The following is a 20,990-nucleotide window of genomic DNA, read 5'->3' on the forward strand; positions in this document are numbered from 1 at the left end:
GCAGGCTCAGTAGTTGTGGCTCACGGGCCTAGTTGCTCCGTGGCATGTGGGATCTTCCCAGATCAGGGCTCGAACCCATGTCCCCTGCATTAGCAGGCAGATTCTCAACCACCGTGCCACCAGGGAATACCCCTGCATTTTTTAAAAATTAATTTATTTTTTAAAATTTATTTTTTAAACATCTTTATTGGAGTATAATTGCTTTACAATGGTGCATTAGTTTCTGCTTTATAACAAAGTGAATCAGCGATGCATATACATATATCCCCATATCTCTTCCCTCTTGTGTCTCCCTCCCACCCTCCCTATCCCACCCCTCTAGGTGGTCACAAAGCACTGAGCTGATCTCCCTGTGCTATGCGGCTGCTTCCCACTAGTTATCTGTTTTACATTTGGTAGTGTATATATGTCCATGCCACTCCCTCACTTCGTCCCAGCTTACCCTTACCCCTCCCTGTGTCCTCAAGTCCATTCTCTACGTCTGCATCTTTATTCCTGTCCTGCCCCTAGGTTCTTCAGAACCATCTTTTTTTTTTTTTTTTTTTAGATTCCATATGTATGTGTTAGCATATGGTATTTGTTTTTCTCTTTCTGACTTACTTCACTCTGTATGACAGACTCTAGGTCCATCCAGCTCACTACAAATAACTCAATTTTGTTCCTTTTTATGGCTGAGTAATATTCCATTGTATATATGTGCCACATCTTCTTTATCCATTTCATTTGCATTTTATAGGCAGTGAAATGGTTGTAAGTAGCAAGTAACCCAGCTGATGAAGGGCCAGATCGGGATTCTAACCCAGGTTTCTCGGAGCCCAGAGCCCACGTGTCTAACCACTACATTTCCTACCCCCACAGTCCCATGAGCAACTGCAGGGGTCACCAGCCATTTGCAGAGCCTGCTTTGAAGCTCTGCAAAGACCAAGGATGCTGCTATCTCCATTTTCCTTGCAACAATCCTCTGCATAATGCTTAATCTTTGGCCTTCACTGAGGGGGAAGTTCTTAAGAGGCCTTAAGCCCAGCACTTGCATCCATATTTTTCTCACTAATGCTCAGCAGAGCAAAAAAAAAATGCTCACGGAAGCATTTGTTACCCAAACATCAACTAAAACATCCACACTCGCCATACCTATCTCCCCATCCCCAAACACCACCACTTGGCCTGTGCCTGTAGCTGCAGATTGCTTGGGAAATGTTTATTTCTGGTACATGCCTGAGGATGAACAGGCAACTCTGTGAAGTTGTTGCTCTCAGACTGCAGCAGCTGGAACAGTCTGGGGAAAACTTCCCCCGGCAAAGCGGGAGGTCGGTCCTCTTTGCAGAAGTAAGCATAGACAAGCAGCGTCTCCAGGCAAGCACCCACTGGTGGATGCCCCAGCCTGGGTGGCATTGGATCATAGGGACAAGGGCAACTGCTCAAGCCTGTGGCAGAAGAGGAGGGAGAGGGAGGTAGCATCCTTTTAACATTCTAGTCACTGGGTTGAGCGAGACTGGCTGGAGATAGAGATTAGATAGTGGGTTTTATCAGTGGTCGTGTTGTCACGAATGTTTTTTATGGTTTGTCTTGGGCTGTGCTCCCCTGTCCCTCCTCTTTAACTTTCAAGAGCAGTTATGCAACTTGTGAGGTTCAAGGCTGAGAATGTCAGCCCAGAGGGCTAGAACTGGCTCTCCGCTAAATGGGGAAACAGGATGCACTCATTTTTATCTCAGCTGCCTTTCTGAGGGTCTGCCTTCTCCTCCTGGGCCCTCCAGCAGTATGAAAGCTAGTGCTCCTTACCTACATTCCCTACAAAATCATACTCTTTTTTCTTTCCTATGGAAGCTCCTATCCTGTTCAGCGACCTTGGGGAAGAAAATGATATGGAAAGTTCATACTATGGGTGAATGGCTGATATTAGCTAATAGGTTTATTTACTTCCCAAGGGGAATTTTCTTTTTCAATGAGTATACCTGGAGCCAGAAATTCAAATGGCAGCATTTTCGGCATTCCCACGCATTCCAGATGCTTGGACAGATGTGAGACAATCTGGAGGCAGTATAATTAGAGTGGTTTGGAGGCACTATCTGTGTTCCACCCATGTCCCCGGGTTCAAATCCTAATGCTGCCACTTTCTAGCTATGAAACTTGGGGCAAGTTGCTTCACCTGTCTAAACCATCTGCTTTAGGTTGGGATCTGCGGAAGTAGACCCTGATGCAAGGATTTAAGTGCAGATGTTCGGGGGGTGGAGAAGGTAGGTGATCCCAGGAAGCACTGCCAAGGGAATGAGGAAGTAAGACAGGAATGGGAAGGATGTCTGTACCGGGTGCAGTAGTGTGCAAGTGGCTACTGTGGGTGACAGGGGCTCAATTCCACTGGGCTCCCCTGGGAGGCTGTAGAACATCTCAGAGTTGCCCCTCAGGAGGGATGTCTTCGTCCATTTGGGTTGCTCTAACAAAAATGCCACAGACTGGGTGGCTTTTTTTTTTTTTTCCAAAAAATTTTAAAATTCATTTTATCGAAGTATAGTTGATTTACAATGTTGTGTTAATTTCCGCTCTACAGCAAAGCGATTCAGTTATACATATATACACATTCTTTTCCATCATGGTTTATCACAGGATATTGAATATAGTTCCCTGGAATGGGTGGCTTTTAAACAACAGAAATGTATTTCTCACAGTTCTGGAGGCTGGGAAGTCCAAGAACAAGGTGCTGGCAGATTCTGGGTCTGGTGAGGGCCTGCTTTCTGGTCCATAGATGGCGGCTTCTAGCTGTAACCTTACATGGTGAGAAAAGGTAAGGGAGCTCTCTGGGCTCACTTCCATAAGGACACCAATCCCATTCATGAGGGCTCTGCCCTCTTGACCTAATCACTTCCAAAAGGCTCCATCTCCTAATACTATCAGCTTGGGGGTTAGGATTCAACATATGAATTTGGTGGGGGGGACACAAATTTCAGCCCACAGCAAGGGGTGTGGGAGCTCTGGTATTCATCCACCAGCTCCTATCAGTCATTGGTTGAGGACTGCTCCCACTAATTCTGAAGCACGCCCAGCCTGCTGTAAGAGCTCCAGGGGCCAGAGGACACCTTTGGGCTTGCAGGTGGAAGCAGTCACAGGAATGGTACGTGCTAAGCCAACACATTAGCGTCTTGACAGTGACTGTAACAGCATCCATTCGGTGGGAATAGAGAGACCCCCGAAGGCTGAGGGATTGGATGAGATCGTGTCAGCACTCAGCATAGTGCCTAGTCCATGGTTAGTGATGGCCAGTGATGGCTTTTGGTCCTGTTATTCGCGTGCTGGGCATGCTGAGTACTAGCCACCAGATGGGAGAAACTGGTTTGTTTGGGAGAGAGGTAGGAAACAAAGTAAGGAAAGCAGGAGTAAGGCTTTGAAGGGCAGTCAGGGCATGGATTTGACCCAGTGGGCAACAGGGCCAGGGAGGTGTGGGGCTCCTTGGTGAGCAGAAGGTCTGCCAAGGCCAAGGTGGGAAAAAGACAGCATCTTTATGGAAGCTCAAGGAATGCACATAGAAGCACATAACATCTTGGGGGGCCGTGAGGAGGTGTCTGAAAGATGATCTGTGAGGCAGTGGCACCTCCTCCACAGAACCTTCCTGAACTGGTCAAAGGGCCACAGGCGTCTGTCCTCCTGACTAGTTTGGATACAGGCCTCCCTTCCCCTCCCCCATCTCACTCAAAAACCTCTGAAGGCTTCTCATGACCTATCAAATGAAGACCAATTAGAAATCCCCCACAATGTGTCCCCGAATTATTTTTCCACCCTTGTCTCTTAACTATCCCTTCCCCCCGAAAATAACTAGGATTTACCCCTTGGAATTTGACCAAAGGAAAGAAGAGATGAAAAGGATGAAAATGTAGAAGCTTTATCTGGGTCTTTTTCTAACCAAAGAGTGTCCTTCAGAGGCTCTGTACCTGGCGTTTAAGACATGGATGCAATGACTTATAACACTTAAGCTTCATTTGAAAGTGGGAGAAAGAACCGTAAGAACCAACACTGCTCTGAGAAATAATGGAAAATGTTATCTCCAGAATCCACTGGGTAATCTGTACATCTGAGATTTACTTAGAGAGAGATGGTTCTCTTCCTTAATGTGCATTTGGATTGTGCTAAATAACGGGAAGAGTGTTATTCATTGTTGGTGTAGGTGTGCATGCATGTACACAGCTGTGTGGTGTCTGCGTGCATGTGTGTTTGGCCCAGTCACACCCACTGGAAGCCCACAGAGAGGGTGCATATCTTCACATCGCCGACCCGGCTGGAGGACACATTTGAAGTTAACCAGACTCAGACCAAAGAAGTGGCTTTCCCAGGCTAACTCAGGAGCAGACGTGAGGCAAACTCCCTCTCCCCAAATACACCAGAGGGAGCTGACCCTTGAAGAGATAGAAACTCAAAACTGGGGTTTCCTCTGTTCTTACACTTTCAACTGCTCACCAGTCCCTGGGCACAGCTTGAATTCCCACTGTCTTGCACAGACCAGGTATGTTTGCTGCTTCCCCTACTTAGAATGCCATTCCTCACTTCCCTTCTGAAAACCTCCTACTTCCAAGGCCAGCTCAGACGACCTCCTTCCCTGACCCTCCTCTGGCATTTGGTCACACTTCTATTATAACACTCATCACAGTGCCATCTACCATCCAGTGCCGAAAACCAATGAAACCAATGGATTAGGAGCTCAGAATCTGGGATCAGTGAAGACCAGGTTCAGATCCTAGGTCTGCCTTTTACAAATTCTGGGACTTCCCCTCTCTGAGCCTCAAGTTCTTTCTCTGTAAAAGGCAGATAGTAATTATCCCACTTTGTAGGATTGTCATGAAGATTAAAGGAAATGATGTGTCCAGTGCAATAAGTGGTCACTGATTATTACTGTACATGTTTGCCTCTGCTCCTAGATTAGGAGCTTCATGGAGAGGCAAGAACCACATCTGGTTTGTCATTCCATCCCCAGCGTGGTGCTCAGTAAAATACTTCTTCAAGGGCTCAGCGTCTGATCTCTTGCCCCTGGTCCATGTGCTGTGGGAATTCCTTTCTCTGCTGCCTGTCTTGGTTTAATGTCATGACTCTGCTTCCCAAGACCCCTCTGTAAGCCCATCTTAACCCTTAATGCATTCCGTCCAGACCCCTAACTCTCATAGCTTCTCCCTTCTATCTCAGCCCAGCCAGGGCCAGGATGAAAGTTCTGGACAACCACCTGGACCGTGCTGATGACTAAAGGCAATGATGGAGAAGTGGCATTTAGCCCATATTAAGTGCTCAGTTGAAGGCAGTTATCCTTCATAGGGTTGTTGCTGGGATGGTTGTTTCTGATGTGGCTCTACAGTCTGGTCCAATGTCAAGGGTTTGCTCATCTAGCTTCATCAGAAATGGCCTCTCGACTAGCATATTGTCTGCTACCTCTAGACTTTGAAGAAGATTTGTATTCTCCCATACACTTTCACATACTTTTTCTTCAAAAAGATGTTTCCTTATCCGTTCTGCGTGTCTGTTTGTGCTGTGGCCGTACTCCTTCCCTTTGATATCTTTACTGCAGATGCTGTACATACTTGTGGCTTGAGAAATGGAGATCAGAAAATAACTTCCTGTATTTGGTATAGGTCAGATACAGGGCTTGATCTAGTAGAAATCCCAGTCACTGACTCTCTCAACGGGGCTGAGATTGGGGCTCAGGCGCAGCGTTTGGAAGAAGGCGGCATGCACCCTCTCCAGTGTCTTGGATCGGACTTTCTACTTCAAGTGGAAAGTGCCTGAGGCAAACGTAAGCTACTGGTGTAAACACATTTGTTCAAAGCTAACGTTCTGTTGGCAGAGATGAGCCCTGGCATGACAAACAGAAACCAAGGGACGCCCTGTAAGCCTCTATGTACGTGACAAATGCAATCACCTCCCCATCATCCACGTTATTGGCCCAGAACATTGACATGTGTCATTCAAACAGCAGATAACAAAAGCAATCCTGTAGCTTTCTTTTCTACATCTTTTTGTCCTTGGAATTTATTATGTCATTTTTTTGGCAGAAGATGTGCCTTCCCAGTAACTTTAAGTTTACTTAAGTTTATCTTTAAAAAAAGAAAAAAAAAGAGTTTGCATTTTCTAAGCACAAACCGACAGACAAGGCATAGAGAGGAGGCCATTTCTGTGTGGGAGGTTTGCGGGAGCAGGGAGGAGCCGGGGAGCCAGGGTGCGCCTCAAGGTGGTCCCCACACATGTTGTCATGGATAGTGGCTGCATTGGAGGCACCTGGGAGCAGAGAAGGTAGAAAGAAATAACCAGAGAATGGGAGAGACAGATACCTAAGGGGGAGGGGGTGGAAAGGGAAGTGTTGGAGAAAAAAATGGATGAAAATGAGGCAGAGGTCCAAGACAGACAGAAATAGGGGGACCATTCTATCCCAGGTGGCCAGGGATTGCCCTAGTTTTGACTCTGAAAGTCCAGCAACCCCAGAAACCCCTCAGTCCCAGGCAAACCAGGACAGTTGATTACCCTAGAAGTGAAAACACAGAGAACGGGCAAAAAGAGAGTGGTGCCCTCCAAAATGAAAGCAGATTGGGCTGCCCCAAGTACTTTCCTGGAAGAAGAGTGTGTGAGTCCGAGCTGAACCAGGCCTCTCATCAGTGCCCAGGAGCTGCTGGGTTCCTTGGAAGGGAATGGCATCTCCCCTACCTTTCCTTCCTAGAGAAGCCAGGACACCCCCAGAGGAGGGTGTTCAGACTGAGAGCATGAGAGTCAGAGGACCTGCCCACAGGACTCCCTGGGCTAACATTGTGTGTGCACTCCTGGCCTGAAATACCTGCTTCCCCCATCCAGCTGTGATGCTATGATGAATTCTGAATATGCTACCAGAACACCTGGATTCTAATCCCAGTTCTGTCATGTGTGTGCTGTGGGATCTTGGGTGACTCCCTTGCTGCTTTGAGCTTAGATTTCTAAAGCGGGCTTAGTAACTACGAATTTTGTCTGTCCGGTATACTTTGTCATCCCCTTTTTTCTTTTTCCTTTAGGGAACTCCTCTCCTATAATATGTGGTCTTGGTGGGGCTGTCAGTCATAATGCCCTTCTCTTCCCAACTTCTCATGCTTGGGCGTGTGCCCCAGATGGGGCCAATTATAATACCATAGTCTCTAGACACTGATTGGTTGAGCGGTGGGCATGAACCAAAACCCTGAACTTTTCTGCTGGATCTAGTGCGGAAGGCTGTCTCTCTCCCTTTAGAATCTACAAAGTATAAGTTTGGGTCTGCTGGCTACATCTTTCTAGTAGACAGAGAAATCCTGTATGCTGCAGGAAAGGAGAGCAGAGTGAAGCAAAACTAAGAGAAGACAGAGAGAAAAAGCCAAGTGTCTCATTTGGGACTCTTGATCCAGCTATACCTGCAGCAATCACCTTTGTACTTCCTATTTACATGAACTTGTACATTCCCTTTTCTGCTTCAGTCAGTTTGTGTAGAGTTTCTGTTACTTGCAACTGAAAGAATCTTCACCAATATAATCTCTTTATCTATAAAAATGAATATAATTCCTTGCAGGACCCATCTGACCCTCTTTATTATTATTATTGTTGTTACTATTTTATTATTATTAAATGAGGTCACAGGTGTGAAAGAGATTTCAAAATTAATAAAATATCATATACAGCCCTCATGCATTGCTGGTGGGAATGTAAAATGGTGCAGCCACTGTGGAAATAGTTTGGCAGTTCCTCAAATGATTAAACATAGAGTTATCATATGACCCAGAAATTCTACTCCTAGGTATATGCCCAAGAGAATTGAAAACATATGGTCACAGGGAACTATACTTGACATCTTGTAATAATCTGTAAGGGAAAATAATCTGAAAAAGAATTGATATATCTGTATCTGTGTCTATATCTACATAGATGTAGATATAGCTGAATCACTTTGCTGTACACCTGAAACTAACACAACATTGTAAACCAACCATACTTCAATTTAAAAAAAAGAAAACATATGTCACACAAAAAGTGATACACAAATGTTCATAGCAGCATCATTCGTAATAGTCAAAAAGTGGAAACAACCAAATATCCATCACCTGATGAGTGGATAAACAAAATGTGATAGAGCCATACAATGGAATGTTATTTGGCAATAAAAAGGAATGAAATACTGATATGCAACAATATGGATGAACCTTGGAAACATTATGCTAAGTGATAGAAGCCGGACACAAAAGGCCACATATTGTATGATTCCATTTACATGAACTGTCCAGAATAGACAAATCCATCCAGACAGAAAGTAGATTAGTGGTTGCCAGGGGCTTGAGTGAAGGAATGGAGAGTGGCTACTAATGATTAGTTTCTTTTTAGGGTGATGAAAATGTTCTGAAATTAGTAGTAATAGTGGCACAACCTTGGGAATATCCTAAAAAATGCTGAATTGCATGGTGAGTTATGGTACGTAAATTACATCTCAACCAAAAAAATAAATAAATAGGCTATGTACCTATAAAGGATGATTTTTATTATTATTATTCAACTCAAATCCCAGCTTCCATAAAGCCCTTCGTCCAATTCTTTGAACTTCTCCAGACTGAATCTGGATTTTGCATTTGTTCCTCACACACTGCTGCCTTGTGTTATTTAAATAATATTCAATAATCATTAAATAATAAATGATTTAAATGATTAAATAACAATGATTATGTCAATAAATACGAGGTTATATCTTTTTTGATTCATTATTGTAGAAAATTAATTTCTTTTTAAAAAATTTTATATTGAAGTATAGTTGATTAACAATGTTGTGTTAGTTTCAGGTGTACATCAAAGTGATTGTTATACATATACATGTATCTATTCTTTTTCAAGCTCTTTCACCATTTAGGTTATTACAAAATATTGAGCAGAGTTTCCTGTGCTATACAGCAGGTCCTTGTTGGGACGAGGTTTTGTCTTATCTTCTCAGCTTCTCTTGTGTGACTTGCAGAGCACAGGGGCACGGTAGGCACTTAAGTTTGTGTTGAAAGAATAAGTGAGGGCACACTTCTCCCCCTCCCCACCTTCCCGGATTATCCAAAGGCACCCATCATGTACTGAGGAGCCCCATGCCCCTGATGAGTACAATGTGAGTTAATGAATGGCAGAATTGCTACCTGAAGACCAGCAGCAGCACGCCCACTGCAGAGAGCCCCTTCAGCAAGCAGCAAGCAGTCTCAGAGTGAGGTCCTCAGCCCACCTCCACAGCAGAGTGACCACAGTGCCCATCAGGATTCCCTGATCTCGGAGAAAATTCTTCGCAAGTGTTCCAGGCAATTCCCGTGCACTTGGAATTTGAGAACACTAGGGGAAGTGTGAATTTGTGTGAGGCAGCGAAGTGGTTTGCAGCCTGCTGGATAGCTGTTATCAGGATGCTCTAAGTTCAAAGCATCCGGACTCAAACTGGCTTAACCAATAAAGGGGACTCATTGGTCACATAACTGGAAAGTCCTTGGGGCAGTGGACTGAGGGGGTGGCTTGATTCAGGGGACCAACAAGACCCTCCTGGACTTGGTTTCTCCATTCTGTCATCCAGCATCTGCCTCATCCCAAGGCCAGATCTCCCTTCCCCACCCAGACCCCTATCAACTTCCAGACATACGTGATTCTTTGTCCCAGCCAGGGAAGGGACGTGGGGGTAGGAGAGGAGACACTTAGTTCGTTAGTTAATTCTAGTGGCTGTTTTAGAAGAGGAAGAATGCTTATTTCCCAGAAAAACTTCTTCCTTGGTCATGTTGCCCTTTCTTAAACTATGGCCCAGGGATGGCAATACAGTGATTCATTTCAGCCTAAACCACATGCCTCCCCCAACACACGTGCAAACACACACACACACACACACACCCCAGAGATAGAATCAGCTTCCTCCAAAGACTGTGGCTGAATGGGAGAGGTGAAGATACCAGAATAAAAACCAGGGTAGCTAGCAAGAGGACAGCGATGTCAGGGAGCCAGGCACAATGCCCACTACTATTCCTGCGTGAACCTGGGCCTTCTCAAAACCCAGGCCCCTCCTCTGGGAAACCTTCCAATCCCTCCCCCACTCTGTGCACCCACACACCACCTGCCTTCATCCACCTATCCATCCACCCACTTACTATGTTCCTGGGGTGTTGGGGGCTAAGTGCTCATTGTGAACCAGAGATTTCTACCCCAGTGGTGTTTTCAGTCTGGGCAAGGAGAGAAAAGTTAATCAGATGATTACACTAGTTAATGTCTAGTTTCTCTGGTAAGTACAAGGAAAAAAATGAGAGTTGGTGGGGAGAGAATGAGCATGTGTCTGGGGACCTGACCTGCTGAGGATGCGGGGCTGGGGAGGGGGGCTTGAGGGAAGGTTTTCCCGAGAAAGTGATGTGGGACTTCTGCTCTAGTTTTCAGCACACTGGCTATCCTACCCTCTGCCTCAGCTGTCTCCCTTGCTAGAAAGGCCAGCCTCCACACCCATGGGTTGTGGTCCAGGGCCTGATTTAAAGCTTATGCAACAAATGTGCATTGAATTTAATTGTCAGTGGTTAGAAGCGCTGGGAAGGAAGGTGGCTAGGTTCCAAAGAAGAGCTTCACTGTTATGGTAACAGTGAGCACAGGGTCCTCCTGGATGCTTTGGAATGCCTCAGGGGTGTGGGGTGGACAGCGAGAGTAAAGGTGGAAGGGGGATCTACATTTATTCCAGGGCCAGGAGAAGCACTGTGGCCTTTACATTCCAAGCCCCAGGGTGCAGGAGAGCAGGGGGTTGTCTCAGAATGGAAGCTGGACGGACATCCACTCCTCTTGGCCAGGAGAGACCCGAGTCATGGCCCGTGTCCCTGAGTCACCTTAGGTAGCCCTCTGAGCTCTCGGAAGCTCCTTCCTCTGGGACATGAGAATAGAAGCCACTCTTCCTGAACAGACTCTGAATTTGGTGGTGGTGGTGGTGTGGAGGGAGGCGCTGCACTGGTGAGGTGGTTCCCAGGAGCGGTTCTCTGGAATTTTCTCCTAAGGCAGAGGTGGGGTGGAGGCAGAAGGAGAGATCCGGAGAGGCGTCGAGGCCGCAGCCCGCCGCCTGCCCAGGTGGCAGAGGGGCCGCGACTGGCCCGCAGCCAGAGCCCAGCGGTGTCCGGGCGCCCCTCCCCGCCGCTCGAGCCCTCCCACTTCCTCTGAAGCAGCCGCGGCTGTCAGGGAGCCGGGCGCCGCGCGCAGTGCAGGCTCGGGGCGCCGCGCAGAGGAAGCTGTCGCTCTGGCTGGCCGCCCCCCGCCGCCGCTCCGCACCGCGCCCCGCCGCCGCGCCGCGGACCATGGACCTGCCCAGGGGCCTCCTGGTGGCCTGGGCCCTCAGCCTGTGGCCAGGTACGTGCCCCCTTATACCCCCTCCCCACCCCCCGCCTCTGGGAGCCCCTCCCTGACCCGCCGAGGCCTGGGATACAGTTGCCAGGAGCCGGTCGCGGTGCGCACCCAGGGTCCGACCTCGGCGGCTCTAGGGTACGTGGGTCCCCCGGGAACTGGCTGCAGTCGAGCGACTCCGCCAAGTTCCGCGCTAGAGGGAGGCGCGCGGAGGCGGCCAGAGGCCGGGACTTTGGTGTCTTTGGGAAGAGTTGAAGAGGCTCGAGTTGAAAAGCGCCGAGGGCTGGTGGCCCCGCCGGCGCCCTGCTTACCTCCAAGCGCCCCGCCGAGCTTCCCGCGCCGCCGCGGGGGTCACTCGCGGTCCTGGGAGCGCCGAGGGCGCGCGTCCTGGGCGAGGGAAGGGGTCAGGGCGCGCGGAGAAAGCATCCCTAAGAGTGGACAGCCTGCTGCGGCGGTCCCGGGGAGGGGCGGGTGCTGGGGGAGAGCCGGGAGCCAAGAGCCGCCCAGGGTCCCTCGGGCCGGAACGGAGCGCAGCCTTGGGGCGGTCGGCGCCCAGGCTCTGGCGAGCCGTCGCGGGCCTAGCCGAAGGCTGCGGAGAGCAGCTCGGCAGTCCAGGGCTCCCGAAAACATTACCTGACCCTCGAGGTAGGGACGGGCCATCGCCCCACAGCCTGCGCTCAGAATTGTGCACTCATTCAATAATGCGGGGGATTCCGCCATCGCCGAGACGTGCGCCGCCGCCTAATGCACTCCAGGTGGCGCGGCGCGGCGCGGCGCGGACCCCGGGCCGGCGGGGCGCGCGGCCCGGAGCGAGAGGCCAGCCCTGGGCTATCCTCACTGGGGCACCCGGCCCGGGAGTCCCCACACCCCGAGTCCCGGCGCGACCCGCCACTTGGTGGCGGCGGCCAGAGGCGCTGTTCTACGGATCGGGAAAGCTTGCGGGACCCCTACTTGGCGTGGCCGAGTGCTCTGGCGGGGACCAGCACCTCGGAAACTGGCCGAAGGGCCTAGCCTCCCCTTCTGCGTGGGCTCCGGGTCTGGGCTGGGGCCAGTAGTAGGAGTCAGATGCGGTGGCAGGGGGAGAGGCGCCCTCAAAGAGAACAGGTGGAGATCCCCCAGCCCAAGCAAGCTCACCCAGTCCCGGGGTACGACGGGAAACAAGTGCACCCAGCGTCGGTCTATAGTGGAGCTTCTGGGAGGGCCTGTAGTTGAAGGGGGCTGTGCTGATGGGGTTCAGTTCAGATTGTAGAGTCACAACTGAAAACAAACATTGATGCTTTAAGTTGGGGAGGAGAGAGCGTTGGGGACAGCGGGGGAAGAGCTGCGACCAGGCCTGCATATACCTAGAAACTGGCTGCCGGAGGAGGTGGTGAAGCCCTCTCTAGGTCATTTAGGTAAGAGAGGGAACTCTAGGAACTGTCTTCAAATCACTAGGAGACCCAGCCATAGAAAAAGGGAATGTGCTCCTGTGTGACCCCAGATATGTGGCCCCACCAGAACTTGAGTTGAAGTGGCTGCTTTAGGGGCTAGAGACAGTCCAGACCTCAGGAAGCTAGGGGCAAAAGCTTTGAAATCAAACCTGGCTTCCCGTTCTGGCTCTGCTGCCCACTAGCCATACCGCCTTAGGCATGTTATGCAATCTCTCCAACAGGTATCCTCCTCTGTGAACGGAGATAGATATTCTGAGACCATAAAGTTGTCGGCATGATTAAGTCAGGCTGGCCCTGTAAGAAAAGTTCTTAACACAGGGCTTGGTGCACAGTAGGGCTGAATCAGTGGTTGATAATGATAAAGCAGGGATGGAGGGGGGTAAGGAAGTGCGGTGAAGGACAGGGACAGGATTTGTGACTCAGAACTCCCTTCATATGGAGAAAACCACTCCTGAGTTATGTCTGGTCAGTCTGAGTTCTTGAAATATGGGATTCATTAAACATATCAATCAGTGTTGGAACAGCATCTGCCTGCAAGGAACTGGGGGTGGGGCCCAAGCATGTATGCAGTCAGGGCCCTGCCTATAGCTGAGAATAAGGTGAGACCAGGGAAAGCTAAATAGAAGCACTGAGGAGTGAATGGCACAGAGAAGCTAAGGGCTGCAGTTCGAACAGAAGTTCAGTTCTGCGTGAATAAGGCTTCCTGCAGGAGGAGATAGCATTTGGACTGGGCCTTAAAGGAGTGTGTAGAGTGTGGATAGACCTTAAAGTGGGACTGTTTGTACATTAGAGTGTTATTTCCTGGAACTACAGTAGTTAAAGAACAAAAAGATGAATATTTGAAAACCACAAAGATGACTCTGGTCAGTAGTGACTCTGAAGATTAGAAGGGTCACAGAGGTCATTGGGTCCATTCCCCCAGCTCCAGAGCAGGACTGATGTTGATCTCTCATCTGTGCATCACATGGATTCAATGTGAGGATTATCAGGAAGCTTGCCTACTGTTGATGGCACAGTTTGGCTGGTCAGGGACTTGTAACAGGCCAAGTTGGTGGGGGAGTCCTCATTAAGGCCATTATGAGTTCAGAGCCTTGATCTTTCCAGAGCTTCTGCTGCAGGCTGGGAAGGGTGATGAGATGGGCAAAACTATCAAGAAAGCCAGAAAAAAAGTAGATAGGTCCAAAGACTTTTATAGCTGACGTTCAGAGAGAACAGACCCATTGATCAGAACTTGCCTATTGTAATGCATCTGACGATTAGGAAAAAGAATATATATATGTATAACTGAGTCACTTTGCTGTACAGCAGAAATTAAACACAACATTGTAAATCAACTATACTTCAATAAAATTTTTTAAAATAAAATAAAATAAAAGTGAAATCCTCCCAGTTTGGAAGCAGAAAAAAAACAAAACAAAACTCAGTCTTTACTGAGCACTTGTTACCTGACAGGTGACATAAAGACACATAGGGAGATCAGACAGAGTGTGGGGGTGAAGGCCCTGAGGTTTCACTGCCTGGGATGGGTCTGGCCTCTGCTAATTGGGACTCTGTTTCCTTGGCAAGTTACTAACCAGCTCTGTGCCTCAGTTTTCTCATCTGCAAAATGGGGATGATAACAATAGAACTTAAAGAGTATCCAAAGATTTATGATGTATATAAAGTACTTGGAAAGTTGCAGACACATATTGAGCATTTAGGAGTTTGTCTTTCTTCTCCATCATCATCATCATCATTGCTCATTACTGGCCATTGAGTAAGGGATCTAAGGATGCAGAGATGTAACCTTCATACTCAGATCCATAAGATAAGTCTAGAGGAAGTGCTGGGGTACTGGAGGCTCAGAGGAAACATACATGCCAGGGTCCTAAGTAAACCTAAACTTTCCTAATCCCTTTTCCCAAAGGCCTGGCCCAAAGTCTTGGTCATAATGGGAACTCAGGGTTTTTTGTTTTTGTTTTTGTTTTTGTTTTTGCCATTGAGGCTGTCTTGAAGTCAATATGATCCTGGCATGGGTGTTTTGTGTCATTGGAGAGGAGAAGAACCATACCACTCCCTTATGTGTCCTTGTGGGTGGGGGTCTTATTCAGCAGAAAAACCTTGTATGGAAAAGGCACAGTACTGGGCACCACAGGTGTGCAAAGACTAAAAAGATCCAAGTCCTGCTCTCCAGCCTGGGAAGAGCAGGGAAGGAGATAAAGTTTGTCACTTTGCCTCCCCAGTGCCCACCCTGCTTGTCAGCCAAGCCTCTCAGCCACCGTCAGCCGAGGAGCTTCTGGACCCTTCCACAGGCAGACCCTGGGGGCCCTAATGAGATGAAAGTAGAATATGACCCTCTTTCTTCTTATTCACCATGCCCCTATCTCTACCCTGCAGTGGATCCCCTAGAGATGGGATGTCTATCTCCTCACCATCCTCATTGTTCCCAGCCCACCCACAGGGCCGTGGGTCCTTGAGAAACTCAGACAGCAGCTCACCTTCGTTTTGCCCTCTGTGAACCTCTTTGTCTCCCCTCCTGCAGTGGCAGCTTCCTCCAGCAGCAGGGCTTCCCTTCCCTCCTCTCCCCTCATTGCTTAGGACAGAACTATGGTCTTAGCTGGCCTAGCTTGGCTTTTGCTGTATAGAAGGGAGTTTGGAGAATTAAAAAGCCCTCTTTTCTCTCCTTAATGCCTGACTTTGGAGATTCTTGTCTCACTATAGGCTTCCAGATCTTACTTACATTGTTCTATTGCAGTTGCAAAGAGAAAGGATCCATCACAATCCTCCCCAGGTAGTGACAGCCTCTGGCTGACTCAGGGAGGGTCAGCTACAAAACAAGCTTTAAACATGCACTGACACATTCCAAAAACGGTGTCTCAGCTGGCCCTCATAGCTTAATGCCCCTATCCCAACACCACCAAACCGTGGGCTACCCTCAGGAATTCATAGCCATTTGAAACTATTTTCCCAAAACAATTATGAGCTCCAAAGTCACCCATATGCCCTCAGTGTGGAGTGCTTGCTCTAGGGAGCTGTGGTCCAGGAAGGAGGGTCCCCATCCCCCAACATGTAAATCCTGAGTGTACCAATTCTTAGTTGAAAGCCCAGAAGGTTACCAGCCAGGGGAGAAGGGGAGGAGACTGGAGTTGGTCATCTCGTAAGCCAAAAATAAATAAGCTCCCCAAAAATTCCATGAAGGGTTTTCATACTCTGTACTTATGACCTTCACGAGATGAATAAAATTCCTCCTGAAGGAAGAAGTCAGTGTGGTCAAACATGCCCTCATCTCCACCCCCACCGCCTCTATCCTAAACTTCTTCCACCTTCGAGCTTACTGAGCTGGAGTAATGATCGTTATGTGTGTGGTCTGGGAGCCCAACTGGATTCAAATCCTTTCTGCTTGGGTGACCCTGGATAAGTCCCTCTGGGCCTCATTTCCTCATCTGTAAAATGGGTAGAATAACGACTTCACAGGCTGATGTGTGCTTTAGATGATCTCTACGTGGTTCATTCATATCAAGTGTTTGGAACAGCTTCTGGCACCCAGTAAGCCCTCAGCAAACAATAGCAGTTCATTGATCACCCTTCCCATCATTCACTTGATTCATACCAGGCACTGCGTCAAGCATTTTCTCACATCTCAGCTAGGCCTCACTATGGAAGTCACTACAGCAATCACCAGGTTACATGTGAGAAGTTAAATGGTTCATCCACGGTCATGCTGACTGAATAAGGGGCGATGTTTGGTGTTTGCCCTTAATCCATGCATAATGTCTCTTCAGGAGGGCACAGAAAGATGAATAAGATGCCCTTGCTGGAAGATACTGTCTTCAGGGAAAATGAGATCTGTACGCAAATGGCCGTCCTTACAGGGGCACTGGTCCAGGAAAAGCAGCCCTCTCCTTCAGACTCAGCTAGACAGCGATTTCCCACTCAAGATGCTGGCTTGGTGAGAAGTGGTCCTCACGCCCTGCCTTTTAATACGGGAGCCTCTCTCCCTCGCTTGCCTCCCTGCTGAGGGCTGAGTGGGACTCTACCATCTGCCCCCAAGTCCCAATATTCTGGGCCACTCTGACTGCCTCTCCAACCCTCCTCAGGGTCTAGGCTGGGCATTGCTCTCCTTCCTTCCCCGCCTCTGCTTCCCCTAATCAAAACCTGCTCTGAGCTCCAGGCCTAACGAGTTAATTCATGCCGCACAGCACTAATGAGTGATGACAGCTTCATGTGTCCTTCAAAGTGATTTGCATTTTAACTGGGCTGTGCCTTGAGCCAAAGGATCAAGGGGCTAATGATGGAATTTCAGGTACCAGGACCTGGAATAGGTGAGACCAAAAAGTTGAGGCAAGGGACCTGCCTGGCCTGGTCCAGCCCCTTACCCCACTACTCCATCGCCGATCAGATGGGTTCTACCTGGGCCCTTGTGGATGATGGGCGGCCTCATCCTGTAACATAGAAGAAGCCAGTCTGTGGCCTGGGTGATGCTGCTCTAAAGTGGGCAGAGGTTTTTCCACGTGGCATGTGGGGTGAGTTAGGCAAGTTGCTATAGCAATGTGTTCCAGGATTCCAAACAGGATGACACAGAGAAGGGGCTCCTGCCTCCGTAGCTGGGGCTGACAGCTTTCTGACCCCAGCAGCATCACCCAGCTGGGCCAGGCTACAGGAATCCTGACCCTGCAGATATCCAGGACCTGCTTCTTTGCAGACTGGGCCTCAAGAAGGCCATGGAAAAATCATGAAACGAGTAAGTGGGTGCAGCTCCCAACAGTCTGCAAAGAGCACTCCCGTGTATTTGTTCTGTCAGTCAGAATAGGCCAGGTGAGGTCAGAGGTCCTGTCGAGGCTGGTGTGTCCATTAGATAGAGGGGGAAACTGAGGCTTTTCAAAGCTAAATGATTTCCTGTGATTTCCCCAAGATCACATAGGAATTCAGGGACAGATCTTCTGGCCAAAGATGAGATTAGAGACCTAGTTTGCTACATTCGTCAGAGGAACTTAAGGAGCAAGCAGTGCTTCGGCCAAAGGAATGAAGTTCTAATGGTAGATATTCTACATCTGTGGCAGGCAGGTAGGACAAGATCATTGAAATCATTCTCTGTAGACCACTGGGGGTGTCTGCAGTCTCCACCATCTGTCCTTTCTGTCTCGCCCATCCCCAGGGCCTCAGACTACTGCTTTCTCCTACTGCCAGGAAGAAGACCACAAAGCGATGTCCGTCTCCTCTCCTTATACTGGAATTGCTCTTTTCCTGGAGCTCATAGCCTCTCATATTTGGTGACTGGTGGCAACCATAAAGTCCCATAAATAGTATGTAGACAGAGCTCTTCTCTGAGTTTATTCCCACCACTTACCACATATGCAGGATCAGCTACATAACCTGTGGGGCCCAGTGTGAAATGAAAATACAGGGCTCCTTGTTTAAAGACTATTAAGAATTTCAAGGTGGCCACGGCAGAGCATTAAACCAAGCGGGGGCCCTTCTGAGTGTGGGGCTGAGCAACTGCTCACAGAGTTCTCCCTGCAGGCTTGTGATTTGGCAAGGAAGGCACCAGGATCCCTCTTGACACATGAAGAAACTGTGTGGCTTGTCCATTTGGCCAGTATGTACTGAGCACCCACTAAACCCCAGGCATCTCCACGTTCTGGAAATTCCAAATCAGATAAGGCCCAGCCTCTGTGAGGGCAGGAAGGCACAGATCACACGTAGGCTGCAGGGCCCGTGCAAAGTGCTCGTGTCCGTAGATGCAGGGGTGCCCATAGAGCAGTTCTGAAGGCACACAGCCAGGGCTGTGGAATGACTTTTAAGCCATGGAATTCAGAAGATGCTTCTGTCTCCAGTTACTGCCTCAAGACCCCTTTGAGAGCCTTTGGGGGGGACCTTCAAGCATTTGATGCTGAGCTCTGGACTAGCCCTCTTGACAAAAGCAAGAAGCCAAAGCTTGAAATGCTGGCCTTGCCACAGCCACGGGTATTGGTGCTGCTGTGGTCCTGCTGGGCTGATCCTTCTAAATAAGGGGTCACTTCTTGGGTTTTTTACCTGCCCACTTCAGCCTCCCCTCTTGGTCTGCAGACGATCAGCAAGTCCAGTGGTCCTCATTCATGGGTGAACAAGAGAATGACGGTGTAAAACAAAACTTTTCACCAACCCCACCAGAACACACCATCACTCTCCATGATGGAGCCTGGCATTGGCATTTTTTAAAGCTCCCCAGTAATTCTAATGGGCAGCCAAGGCTGAGACTCACTGGTGTCATCTAAACCCAATCCCCAATCAAGCAGAAGAGAAAACACTGTCCAGGGAAGGGAAATGACTTTCTCAGGGTCACAAACAGTCAGTGGTGAAACCAAGATGTAACCAGTTGTCCTGCTTCCCAGTTTTCCAGCCCACCTCTCCAGCCTGCAGTTTCACAGGATTCATAGCCAGGCTGGGCTGGAGACACAGCGTGGAATCAGAGTTTGCGAGGCTGAGGCACAAGGGGGAATTTGAGATGGGAGTTGGTATTTGGAGGGTTATTCATTTAGTGACCCTGTCTGTGTCCCCCACAAGGCCATAAGCTATTGATCCTGTGTGGCCCCAAGTGGGCCAGAGGAAAGCCAAAGAGGGGCTATGGGGACACCAATTTGGCTGAGGATCCTGGTCAGAACTGCTCACAGACAGATGGACTGGCACGGTAGGAGGTGTCCAGCAGGGGTTAAACAGAGCCCATTATGGTCATTCCAACCCTGCGATTCCGGGCCCCACTGAAGCTGTTGTGAGTGTTCAGGTGAAGGAAGCACCTGACTCAGGATGGGGACTGTCAAAGAGCAGCCCAGGTGGGGTGGGGAAGGGATGCTCCATCAGGAAAAAGGGGAGAGGCTTGCCTGGGGGAGGCAGAGCAGGAAGCCCCCGGGACCAGCCTGAGGCCCACACTCAGTCATCCTCCTCCCCCCTGCCCCCATCCACCCAGACCTTCCTCAACAGCAGACAAAGTGAGGCTAAAACACAAACTGAGTGTGTAGTCACTTCCCCTGCTTACAACCCTCAGTGGCTCCCTATTGCCTTAGGTTGAGTCCAGCCCCTTTAATAGAGCTCACCAGACCCTGAATAGCCTGCACTCAGGACTCCCCTCTAGCAGCGCCACGTGCATGGGCACGTCTACACCCCTATGGCAGCTCCACTAAACTGAGCTTCTTAGTTTCTCAAACACACCAGCTCTCTCTGTCCTTCACTCACATTGTTCCCTATATCCCATTCGACCCCCTCCTTTCTCCTGGCTGTCTCCCACTTATTCTTCAGGTCTTCCTCCTGAAAGCCTCACCTGACTCAGTCAGACCTTCGATCAGTTACTTTTGTGATCTCAAGATGCCTATACTTCCTACAGTGTTATACCCCATACACAACACAGTATTATAATAGCCTGAACAGCTTTGCCCACTGGACTGGAGCAGGGGCCACATCTCCTATCAGTCTCTGTATTGCCAGCTCTCCCACAGTGCCAGACATAGTACTTACTGCTCAAATAATATGTGTTGAATGAATGTAAGAACTGTCGAAGTCAACAGAAAGATATTTAAGGGCAAGATAGATGTCTTATGTTTCTTTGCAGATGCACCCCCAAGAGGTCCCAACACAGTGGCCTGTATTAGGTGCTGTGCTAGGCGCTCTGAGGGATAAAAGTTAAGAGATAAGTCCTGTCCTTCAAAGAGTTTATGGTCTAATAGGAGAGAGATCTTTGGATAAATAACTAATACAAGGGAGGAAGTAATAAAAGCTGTAAGAGAGCTACAGATAAAAGACTCTGGAATTTGAGAGGTGAAAAAGAGATGATTTGTAACTGCAAGAAGAGCAGAGAATATATCTGGGGAACAGCCTGATGTTTGGTTGGCAGGATGCTGGAGTATGTGCAGAACTGCAAGAATGGAACATGGGCTGAGGCCACCAAGAGAGGACCGAATGCCAACTAAGGCATTTGGATATAGCAGATGGGAGCCACTGAAGGTTTTTGAGGGAGGGTAGAGCATGTTCTAAGCTATGTTTTGAGAAGCTCCTTGCGGGGGGGTGGGGGGATATGGGTGTAGGTTGAATGTGACAGGACAACAGCTAGAAGCAAGTGGATTGCTAAGATGGCTACTGCAGCAACCCAGGCAGGAGGATGCCAGAGCCTGATGTAAAGGTGGTGAGAGGAGAGAGGAAGAGGGAACCTGTGAGGGGCAGAATGGAACATCCTTGGTCACCAGGGAAGGAAAAGGAGAGAATATGGGGGCGGGGGGGTTAAGGACCAGG

General features: G+C 49.0%; 1 protein-coding gene across 3 annotated transcripts in view; it reads left to right on the top strand.

Moving 5' to 3' along the window:
* The first annotated feature begins 11,211 nt into the window (after nt 1-11,211).
* ITGA11 (integrin subunit alpha 11) overlaps nt 11,212-20,990 on the top strand; it is a 129,386-nt gene continuing 119,607 nt past the window's right edge. For all 3 annotated transcript variants that reach the window (XM_059915472.1, XM_059915473.1, XM_059915475.1), the window contains exon 1: nt 11,212-11,328. In XM_059915472.1, coding sequence (XP_059771455.1) covers nt 11,277-11,328 — 52 coding nt within the window. In that variant the 5' untranslated portion in view covers nt 11,212-11,276. The remainder of the gene's footprint in view (nt 11,329-20,990) is intronic.

This window comes from Balaenoptera ricei, chromosome 2 (genome assembly GCF_028023285.1).
Source record: "Balaenoptera ricei isolate mBalRic1 chromosome 2, mBalRic1.hap2, whole genome shotgun sequence".
NCBI lineage: Eukaryota > Metazoa > Chordata > Mammalia > Artiodactyla > Balaenopteridae > Balaenoptera > Balaenoptera ricei.